The sequence below is a fragment of the Otolemur garnettii genome, unplaced genomic scaffold, assembly GCF_000181295.1.
Source record: "Otolemur garnettii isolate 467f Iridium unplaced genomic scaffold, OtoGar3 scaffold00067, whole genome shotgun sequence".
Classification (NCBI taxonomy): Eukaryota; Metazoa; Chordata; class Mammalia; order Primates; family Galagidae; genus Otolemur; species Otolemur garnettii.
This window is the reverse complement of record NW_003852462.1, coordinates 6016715-6028094: the sequence shown is the minus strand read 5'-3', so window position 1 is coordinate 6028094 and position 11380 is coordinate 6016715. Positions and strand designations below refer to the sequence as shown.

General features: G+C 48.1%; 1 protein-coding gene across 2 annotated transcripts in view; it reads left to right on the top strand.

Moving 5' to 3' along the window:
• Positions 1-247: 247 nt before the first annotated feature.
• The window catches only part of ENO1 (enolase 1), an 18569-nt gene continuing 7436 nt past the window's right edge, over positions 248-11380 (top strand). Inside the window, exons 1-6 of one of the 2 annotated variants that reach the window (XM_023515178.1) lie at positions 248-504; positions 2893-2986; positions 6012-6107; positions 7327-7385; positions 9897-9966; positions 10798-10931. In XM_023515178.1, coding sequence (XP_023370946.1) covers positions 2902-2986; positions 6012-6107; positions 7327-7385; positions 9897-9966; positions 10798-10931 — 444 coding nt within the window. In that variant the 5' untranslated portion in view covers positions 248-504; positions 2893-2901. The remainder of the gene's footprint in view (positions 505-2892; positions 2987-6011; positions 6108-7326; positions 7386-9896; positions 9967-10797; positions 10932-11380) is intronic. The other variant, XM_003793248.3, reaches the window with a different exon arrangement.

Here is an 11380-nt window from a genome sequence, read left to right as displayed (position 1 = left end):
GGCGCCGGAGCTACGCTGAGTGCGTGTGGGACTCGCAGTACGTGACAGAGCACCGAGCCCTCATGCCCGCCGCGCCACCCCCATTCCTTCCCGGGGGTTCCGGCTCCACAGACCCCCAGCTCATCTCAGGGGTCCCAGTGCGAGCCAGGGGCTCGCCCGCACCCTAACACAGCCGCTGGGGAGTTAGGGCCCCACAGGCCCGCCCACCCCAAATCCCCGGGTCATCGCCCCCCTCTTTCCTCTTTAGTGGCTGCTGCAGTCCCACCCCTTTCCGGGAGGTGAGGGCCGGAGTGACGGCACCCCGGACCAATGGCAAGGCGACAGTGAAGGGGCGGTCTCCGGAGGTGGGAAGTGGGCGCGGCTCCCGGAGCTGGGCAGGAAGTCCGGGCCCGCAAGTCAGAGAGGTGGTCCGAGGACTCGGGTGCCACGCTGCCGGCTTAACGCTCACCTTCGGGTCTGCAGCACATTCTGCTTCTATTCTGAGCCAAGAGATCCGGCGGCCAGGTAAGGTCGTCCGAGAGGAGCTGCCGAGCAAGCGTCAGGCAGGCGACGCGGGGATTTGGGGGACTTGGGGGACCCCTTCCTCCTAGGGAGACGGCGAGCCCGTGGGGCCCTGCTTAGAGGGTAGAGGGGTCGAGGAACACGTGCGAGCCGCCCTCCTTCCCGGGCAGGATGAGTGTCTTCTGTACATCCCTGGGGTCTCGGCGCACCTGTGGGGCGCCCAGTTTCTTTGCAGATCAACACGTGATTACAGAGTGACGGGCAGGATAACTGTTCTCGCAAGGTCATGGGCAACACACGCGGGCCATTAGGACAGCGGGAGCTGGGAGTGGAAGGTGCTTCTCCATCAATTGCCAAGTAGAGGGCTTTTGGGAGAGATGCAGATTGAATCCTTAGTAGCCATTAAAGCCATTTAGGAAGGGGCGGGAGAGGAGGGATGCCCGAGATGCTACAGTCCCCTCCCCCACCGGCGGCCGCGCTTGCTCTTGGGGCTCACGGCCCGCTGTTGAGCGTCTGAGTGTCCAGCCGGTCTCTGTTCCGGAATAAGTACTAACTTAACATGTCTTCAAGAAAGTGCCTATTCTTGAGGAATCTGCCGCGGAGCCGTTGGGATAATAGGGAAACCCTCTAGGCGACCTCGCCCAAGTTAGGCAAGAGCTGCTCCCAGCTTCCCGGCTGGCCACCGGCAGTCAGGCCCTAACGTGACTTAAAAAGGATGTATTTTAAGAAACTTCCTGTTGGTTCTTTTCCTCCGCGGTGTGTTCTTCCCTCTGAGCGCTGTGGTCCATTGGCTCACCGAGTGCTCGTTCCACTTAACCTGCCCCTGGTGCGGGGTTAAATCGTTACAGTTACAAGCTGTGAAATATGCCAGTCTGGCCAATCTCCTCCCAGTCTGTGTTCCCTGAGCGTTTGTGACTTTAGAGTAGTTTTTCTGTCCACCTTAAAGACAAGCTATATTTTGTTTTCCCACTATGAAATTAATTTTACGTTGTCTAATGCCACTAAAATGAAACCAGAAATGCTGAATATTTGTAACAAAATTGTGTTTAACAGTGCATCTGAATCTACAAAGTAAATCACAGTGGTGGGCTGGGAATGGGGGAAAGGGAAGATTGAAAATGGCCTGAGGAAACTTTTTGGGGTGATGGAAATCTTATGCAGGTAGCTACTAACAATTTGGCCAAATTCAAAATTAATTAAGATTTTTAAAACTGTGTTTAAAACAAGTTTGTCCTTTTGGAACATAGATAAAGACTAGATGCCTTTTTCTTGGCTAATGAATAAAAACTCCATTGTTACGTAGACAACAAAGCCACAGAAGTGACTTCAGTATCTAATTTTGAAACTCAAAAATACATGTTTGCTGCTTCGGAACATTCCTGATAGATGCTGGAGGCAAGCCCAGCTAGATAATGGCTTCTGAACACTAATTTGATTCCACTTATCCACTTCGCTCCTGTAAGTTGTTCTAGACTCTCCTTTGGAGAGCCCCAAGGGAGTAAAGCAAGGGACGCTCTTTGTTGTGCTATTTTTTAAAGGTGTTTTCAAGGGAAACCTCTTCCCTTGAAGTATCCTCATGTCCAAAGATGAATCTTTACCCTACTAGAAATTGCAACATTTCGTGAATAGGTTTTTTAAATGAAGTAAGATGCCTTTGGAAAGAAATACTAATTAAATGTCCCTATTATTATTTTGGTCCTTAAGGAGTTGAAAGGCCCAGAAAGTGTCAGGGTAAGATCCCAGTACACAGATCATGGACCTAATTAGGCCTGACCTCCAAAGTCACCATTTATAACTGATCACCTAATACCTACCCATTGAACATGCTGCTCTCAAATTTAACTTGATGAATTATGTCCTCAACTTTTGATTCATTATTGTACTATAAGCCCAATTTGTCTCCTGCCCCCTCCCTTTTTGTCATCATTGTGGATTTTTTTTTCTTGTGACCTTCACATCCATTTTGTTTGGGTTCCTTTCCATTCCCATGCCAGCCCTCATTGTTAACTAGTAGCAATAACCAGTTTCAGACTTCTCCCTCCTGAGCCATTCCTCAGGCATGGACACATTAATCTTCTTAGTTGGATCTGCTTTCTCCCTAGCACACATATTTTTAGTGTTTTTAGGCTTTTTTTGGTGGTTGTTAAGAGGAGAAGAAACTGACTGCTGGTACTTCAGGCCTTCCAGAGCTGGGCCCAACGTATGTTTTCAGGAGAAATCCCACTAATTTCCAGCAAGCTTTTTCCTCTACTGCAGCAGACTTGCCTCCATCCAATATTTAGTCCAGAGCAGTTTCTTTCTAGCCCAGGAACCTTCAGCAGTTACCGTCTAAATGAATGAGCAAGTGTCACATTCTGGTTTGTGGAAAATGTGAACTCTATTTCCCCACAGAGAACCACCATGTCTATTCTCAAGATCCATGCCAGAGAGATCTTTGACTCTCGTGGAAACCCCACTGTCGAGGTTGATCTCTGCACCTCAAAAGGTACGTGTCCCCTTGTTTCCCTAGTTACTTCTACCATACTTCATCGAAAAATTTTCTTAAGAATGATGGGATCCTTAGGCAAGGAAAAGTCTGTTATTTTAACATCTCTTGTCTTTCTTATTGGCACATGTGAGTAGGTTGTGATTCCTGACCAAGGGGGCTGAGGGATTCTAAATTCTTGTCTTGCTGCTTCTTGGTGTTTAAAACAGACCCCACGTTGACTCCTAGGTCAGTGAGGTAAAGAAGTAAGGTGATATCTTGAGACCTTGTCCCTAAAAGGGCCTGTCACTAGTTGTTGGCTAACAGCTTGCCATGACCAAAAAAGCAGATGTGGTGTGATAGGTCATTCTCTCTTGATAAGGCCAGAGATTAGGGGCATGGCTGCAAGTGTAAATATAGTGTTCATCTGTGTATACAGAAATCACCCTTAAACCAAGGATCAGGGACAGTTTTTACTTTGGGGCTTTGGGACAGTCCAGAGGCTGTTATTTTTACCTGGCTGTAAATCCCCGTAGGAAGAATATTCTCATAAACAAGGAAAAAAAAAAAAGATTGGGGACTCCTAAAAACTTCCTGTTTTTTTTTTTGTTGTTGTTGTTGTTTATTTGTTTTTTACTTTAAGAGGAAAATCTAGGGCCTCAGTAGCCTTGTGTCACCCCCAGCAATGTCTCTGCTGGTTTATAAATGGACGTAGTGGGTAAGCTTGGAAAAGGAGATTGGAATAGGAGAATCATTCATCAATGCTGAGCACACAGCACTGCCAGTCAGAGCTGAGTCACTGTGAGTCACAGGCCTGGCAGGGGAAGACCCTCCCTTCCCCTTCAGGAAAAGAAGTGTCCTTGAGACTCAGCTTGCTTGGGCAGGGACTCCCTGAGTTCTGCCTTTGGTTATTTGCTGGGGGAGGTACTCCTAGTGAGGTTGCTTCTGAACATGTGTTTGTGAAAACCAGTTCTCATAGGGTGCCGAGAATGTCTCTTCATCAGATGAGACTGGCTTGCTTAGTCAACAGGTGGAATTTTCCACTCAGAAACTGATGAACTTGAAGCAATTACAGAAGATCCCAGAAACTAGAATGTTGATTGGGGGGTGGGGAGGATATTTTCTTTAAAATACTTGAAAACGATTAAATGATATTTTTTGAAATTAAAATAAATTAAACTTCTGTCTTAATCCTTTCAAAAACAAGAAATGGTGCATTTGTTAAGAGCCTTTCATATTTCTCACAGCAAAATCAAGCGTAGAGTACAGGTCCATGTGCCCATGCCCCCACCTGTGCACACCCTCCCCCACTATCAACAGCCTGCACCAAAGTGATGAGCCTATGCAGAACGTCATTATCATCCAAAATCCATAGACTTTGAGCCTCTTGTTTTCATATCTTTAGCTAATCCAGAGCAAGGTGGATGTGTAGGAAGCCAGGGTGGGTTTCAGGAAGAATGTGTGTCCTGAGCACAGGTATTATAAATGCACCGTGGGACACTGACTGGTCCTCTGCACACACGACCTTGGTCTTTGTGTCTAGGGTCATTTGTCTTCACGTACCTACCAGTTCTCTGCACCCTTTAGATGGGGAAATTTCCTCCTATCTTCAAGTATTATAAACTCAATAGGCTGCCTGCGTGCCCTGCTCCCCTAAACCTGTCTACCCCACATTACCAGGCCTCTATAGCACTTTTTTATTTGAGACTGAGTCTCACTATGTCACCCTCAGAGTGCTATGGCATCACAGCTCACAGCAACCTCAAACTCTTGGGCTGAAGCGATCCTCTTGCTTCAGCCTCCCAAGTAGCTGAGACAACTGGGGCCTACCACAATGTCCGGCTATTTTTTAGAGACGAGATTTTTGCTCAGGCTAGTCCCAAACTTATGAATCAGGCAACCTACCCACCCCAGCCTCCCATGTGCTGGGTTTACAGGCGTGAGCCACAGTGCCCAGCCTCTGTAGCACCTTTCTTGATACTGTGGTGCCTTCTGCAAGATTGGGCATTTTTAGGCTTTACAGCTTAGTTTAGCTAGATGACTAATTTCTGTATCTGTGAGATTGCCTGATTCAATCCTTATGTCCTAGTGTTTTGTCGCGTTTTTTCTGTTAAGCAGGCCCAGGCTAGGTTCAAACTTGCCATCCCTGGTGCACAGGGCCAGCCCTCTAACCACTGAGCTACAGGCGCCCAGCCTGTCCTAGTATTGTTAAATTCTATACATTTTATTGTCATTATTTTTACCCAGTCCATCCTGTTTCCAGTTTCCTATTGGGCAGAAATAGTATGTACCACTCTCCATACTGAAACAGATGAGCTTCAGAGATTCCTCCTGAGCTGTTTTTTAATTTTCCATTCTTATTTTTTATTTTTGGTTTTTTTGGAAACAGTCTCACTGCATTGCCCTGGATACAGTGCTGGGGTGTCATAGCTCATAGCAACCTCTAACTCTTAAACTCTTGGGCTTGAGCAATCCTCTTGCCTCAGCCTCCCAAGTAGCTGGGACCACAATGCCAGTTAGTTTTTCTATTTTTTAGTAGAGACAAGGTCTTGCTCTTGTTCAGGCTGGTCTCAAACCCGTGAGCTACCATGCTGGGTCTGTTTGTACTTTCTAACTTCAACATAGCCCTCTGAACATCTTAACCCCTCTGCATGGCTCAAGTTACATTTCTACTGGGCAGCACTGCTGAGGGTGGTCTGAGAACTGTAGGCCCCAACTGCAAACTTGTTAAAGACTCGGACTCTTGGAGCTCCTTTCAGAATCTGCATCTGAACAGGATTCCAGGTGTATGTGTGCCCATGAAAGTGTGAGAAGCTCTGCTCTAGAGCATTTTAAACTAGGGCGATTCATCAGCTTTGCGCCAGCGTCTCCATTGCAGTCATAAAAAAACGTGACGGGCACGAAGAACGGAGGAGGTAGTTTGAATCCTCTAGGTGGTAGGAGGAAAACATAGTGTTCTCCCGCAGCAGATGCCATCTGTGAGTGGGAGGGCTCGTGCAGTAACTAGATGTTTGAATTGCTGTTGGTGTTTTCTCCTCTCATCCAGGTCTCTTCAGAGCTGCTGTGCCAAGTGGTGCCTCAACTGGTGTCTATGAGGCCCTGGAGCTCCGAGACAATGATAAGACTCGCTACATGGGGAAGGGTAAGACTTGGAGCCCGGAGCCCACAGCCTCCCCACCCCAGCCCGCTCCTGGCCTTTCCCAGTTTCCTCCCACTCACTGTGGAGATGGTGAGCAGTGCTGGGAAATGCTCCCTCCTGGTTAGAGCAGGGAACTCAAGGATGAGAAGAAGTTAATTAATACCAGGGAAAAGCACTCTCCTTTCCCAGGAAGACTCTGGAAGCCTTCCAGGCCATCTGCCCTCTTCAAGGGCAAGAACCTATCTCAGGGAAGTCTAGCTTGTGGCCGTCCGTTAACGATGACCTACAGATGAGTCATCGTGGTTGGATTTTTCTATTGACTAATTCACTCTGTGGCAGAGCCAGCCCCTGGTTGGCATATTTAATGAGTATTAAAATTGACTCACTAGTGTTGGCGTGCCTTTCACCTTTCTAGAGGCAGAAGCTTTCTGACCAAATGACAGATGAACATGGAGCGTTCACTTGGCTTGGGGGGAGTGGTGAGGCAGAAAAATTCAAAACATACAGAAGCAGATGAACACATGGCGGCGACATGAGGGGGCAGTGTAAGGAACTGCAGGGGAGGGCTGCTGAGAAAACACAGAGGTGGAGGCGAGTTGCAGTGACAGTGCTGGAGGAAGGCTGTGCACTCAGGCTCCCGTGAGAACTGCAGAGAGGGGTCCCCACACATATGCACGTCACTGTTTGGTGGCCCATGGGAGTCAGCATTTGCAGGAAGATAAACTCATGGTCCCTGAAATACTGCCCTCTGCCTTCCTGTTTCCATGCTTTCTCTCGCTTCTGGTCTTTATATCTCCTGTTCTCTTCTGAGTTTCATTTTTCCTTCTTCATCCATCGCTACTGGGCAGGCGTCTCCAGACCCGTTAAGTATATTAATGAGTTCCTGGCACCAGCTCTGTGCACTCAGGTAACTCACTGGGCAGCCTTTAGTTCCTGCAGCTGGTGTTCCCAGCGCATGGTCTTGCAACTAACCTCCCGGCAGATGGTTCTGGGCTGGTTGCTCTGTGTGTGGCTCTAACCTTCTGGGCTCCTGTGTAAGAGCGCTCAGACTGGGCCGGAAAGTCCTATGATTCTGGGGGGGAGGGGGAGGGGTTTTAAAGACACCCCAGGGACCCTTTCTCGGTGGGCTCTGGGTCGGCAGCTTCCATAGTTCTCTCTAGCAGTGCTGCTCAAGCCTGGTTCTAAAAGTATGTCAGTAATTTGATTTGATTATTCCTTCTAGGTGTCTCAAAGGCTGTTGAGCACATCAATAAAACTATTGCGCCTGCCCTGGTTAGCAAGGTAGGACCTTCCTCCTGAAAACTCACATGTATTAATGCTATGAGAGCGTCTCCCCAGCCCAGGGGCTTTCCTGTATACAGAAGAGCTTACTCTGAGAGCTACTGAAAAGAATGGGAATCCCCATCATGCATGAGAATGTCCCGCATGACTTACCTGTAACATAGCTCTAGGCCCATATGTCCGCTCCTGACAGCACATGGAATCAGCCAGGGCAAGGAGGCGCGGTCTCAGAGCTGTGTTGGGTTTTCTTTCTCCTGCAAGTATCTTGACCATGGAAAACTGAGATCCAGGTTTTTTTTTTTTCTTAGACACAGAGTCTCACTTTGTCGCTCTCGGTAGAGTGCCATGGTGTCACAGCTTACAGCAACCTCCAGCTCTTGGGCTTAGGTGCTTCTCTTGCCTCAGCCTCCCAAGTAGCTGGGACTACAGGTGCCCGCCACAATGCCTGGCTATTTTTTTGTTGCAGTTTGGCCGGGGCTGGGTTTGAACCCACTACTCTCAGCATATGGAGCCGGCCATACTCATTGAGCCACAGGCACTGCCTGAGATCCAGATTTTAAGAGTGGCTCTCTCAGGGGTGTTGAAGGTAGTGTCCACAGTGATTAATTTTTCATGAATTTTGGAATTATTTAGTGTATTTCTACCTGACCTTTGGGGCACTGTTTTTTTTTTTTTTTTTTTTTTTTTGAGACAAAGTCTCAAGCTATCACCCTGGGTAGAGTGCTGTGGTGTCACAGCTCATAGCAACCTCAAATTCCTGGGCCCAAGTGATTCTCTTGCCTCAGCCTCCCAAGTAGCTGGGACTACAGACACCCACCACAACACCTGGCTATTTTTTTTTGTTACAGTTTGGCCAGGGCCGGGTTCGAACCCGCCACCCAAGGTATATGGAGCTGGCTCCCCACTCACTGAGCCACAGGCACCGCCCTGGGGCACTCTAATTGCTCCCCACCTACTGGTCCCCAGTTGAAATTTCTCATTACTGCTCTGCCTGCACTCAGCCTGTACTCCAGTCTCTTGGGAACCTCCACCCAGGCCTGTTCTATTTTTTTTTTTTTTTGTGACAGAGCCTCAAGTTGTCCCCCTGGGTAGAGTGCTATGGCTTCACTGCTCACAGCAACCTCCAACTCCTGGGCTCAAGCGAGTCTCCTGCCTCCACCTCCCAAGTAGCTGGGACCACAGGTGCCTGCCACAACGCCCGGCTATTTTTTGGTTGCAGCCGTCTTTGTTGTTTGGCGGGTCCGGGCTGGATTCAAACCCGCCACTTTAGGTGTATGTGGCTGGCGCCTTAGCCGCTTGAGCCACAGGCGCCGAGCCCAGGCCTGTTCTTTGTCCCTTCCTGCCCTTCCCTGGCATGACTAACTCAGTGAGCAGGCGTTCCTCGGGGGAACGCACTGCACTGTATGAGGAGTAGCCTCTGAAGCTCTTGCTTTTTCCAGGGATGCCTTGTAAAAACCATAGAAAACACTGGTTTGTTTGCATGGCATGATGGGATTATAGATGGTTTTCTTGGAATATTTTAGTTTTCATATAAAGAACATTACATATAAAAAATCATGCATCGTTATGATTCATTTGTGACATTTTAAAGCTGGTTTTTATTAAAAAATTATTTGAGCCAGTTCCCAAGACATCAGTTTTATTGCTTTATAGTCTTACCAAAAATATTCATTTTGATCAGTCCTCAAAAGTTTTGTTTAAGTGATTTTGTACTACCTGCAGAAATCCTAGCTCCCTTCAGAGGATGAAAGTGTACTGTCGTTGAGGTTAGCCAAGAGTGAGCAGCAGAGCTTACCCTTTGAAAGGGAGTTTCGATGTTTTTTGTTGCCCACAAAAGTCACAGTCATTGGTGGTGACAGCTTACGTGCTTCCATAGCACGTACCAGACAGTTCTGTCTTGTATGTGGTGTAAGTTTGCACTCAGCGGTGGGCCTTCATCTTTACAACACAAGGAGCATGTCTTTGAGTTGCACATCTGTTTCCTTGGAGGGTGAGAGAGATGCCTGATGGTCTTAGAGCATCTAAAAGGCAGTTTTGTCCCTATTAATTGATTTTTTTTCTTTCTCTCTTTTGTTTTTTTTTTAGACAGGTTCTCAGGCTATTGCCCTGGGTAGAATGCCATGCCGTCACAGCTCACAGCAACCACACACTCTTGGGCTTAAGCGATTCTCTTGCCTCAGCCTCCCAAGTAGCTGGGACTACAGTTGCCCACCACAACGCCTGGCTGTTTTTTTTGTTGCAGCTGTCATTGTTTTAGCTGGCCCTGGCTGGGTTCAAACCCGCCTGCCTCGGTATATGTGGCCGGCACCCTACCCACTGAGTTCTGGGCACCGCCATCCCATACCCTTCTTTTCCCCCCCTTTTTTCCTATACAATAAACATGCAGCACAGGATTGGTTCGATTTTGCATATTGCCAAAGTCTTACAGATTCCCCGGCCGGAGCACAGAGGTTGTATGGGTAAAGCAGTACCCACCTCTTCCCAGCTCTCATCCTTCCTTCTCCCTTGCAGAAATTGAATGTCACGGAACAGGAGAAGATTGATAAACTCATGATGGAGATGGATGGAACAGAAAACAAATGTGAGTGGCCCAGGGTGGACTCTTTACTGGGAAAGATTGTGAAGTCACCTGAAGACTTTTTTTTTTTTTTTTTTTTTTTTTTCAAAGAGACAGAGTCTCACTATGTTGCCTTTGGTAGAGTGCTGTGGCATCGCAGCTCATAGCAACCTCCAGCTCTTGGGCTCTTGCTTCAGCCTCCCAAGTAGCTGGGACTACAGGTACCTGCCAGAAACCCTGGCTATTTTTTTGTTGCAGTTTGGCCAGGGCTGGGTTCAAACCTGCCACCCTGCCACCCTTGGTATATGGGGCCGGCGCCCTACTCACTGAGCCACAGGCGCCATCCCTTTTGAAGACCTTTTTTTTTTTTTTTTTTTTTTGAGACAGAGCCTCAAGCTGTCCCCCTGGGTAGAGTGCCGTGGCCTTTTGAAGACCTTTTAAAAATTTTTCAGGAAGAGACCATGTAATCCCTAAGGATCAACTAAGTGACAATCTGTGGTCTCCTGTTTCTGGGCCCCACCTTAAGAAATCCCCTTTTTTAAAAAATAGGGAGTACAACAAGGTGAGCAGCATGTCTGTATGGTTACTTAAGAGGTTTGCCCTTTAAACCAAGCAACGTGTGGAGTTTGCTAGAGTTCATCAACCAAAGGGGCTCTGACATGGGGGGAGAAACGCAGGTGGGGCTACATGGAATGCTGTTTGTATTTCTAGTTTGAACACTGAACATGAGCTACACAGGGGTGGGCTGGAGACAGTTCCGAAAGCAACTCAGGTGTGATGTGGTACAGTGGTGCTTACAGGCAGCAGCAGCAGAGGTTGGTGAGGTTTGTTTCACCCTGTTCTCTTCTGTTCTAGCTAAGTTTGGTGCAAATGCCATCCTGGGGGTGTCTCTTGCTGTCTGCAAAGCTGGTGCTGTTGAGAAGGGCGTCCCCCTATACCGCCACATTGCTGACTTGGCTGGAAATGAAGACGTCATTCTTCCAGTCCCGGTGAGTGGCTCAATGGAGCTTCCTGAGCAAGGAGTTGGGGGTGTCAGCTTTCCTGAGCGAGAAAGTGGGGGTGTCAGCTTCCTGAGCAAGGAGTAGGGGTGTTAGCTGTGCCGAGTGAGGAGTTGGGGGTGTCAGCTTTCCCAGGCGAGGAATTGGGGGTGTCAGCTTTCCCAAGTGAGGAAGTGGGGATATCAGCTTTCCTGAGTGAGGAAGTGGGGATGTCAGCTTTCTCTGTGCCTTGACCTCTTGTACATGATACTCCTGGCTCAGCTTCTCTGCCCCTTGCAAAGCATGACCTTGAGCATGTGACTCAAGGTGCCTGCACCCCACGCTCTTTATTGTGACAAGGATGACAATTGTACTCTCCTTGCAAGGGTGTGAGTGATAATTGACACAGAAGTGTGTGCTTCTGACAATAAATACCACAGTTCTTTTTTTTTTTTTTTTTT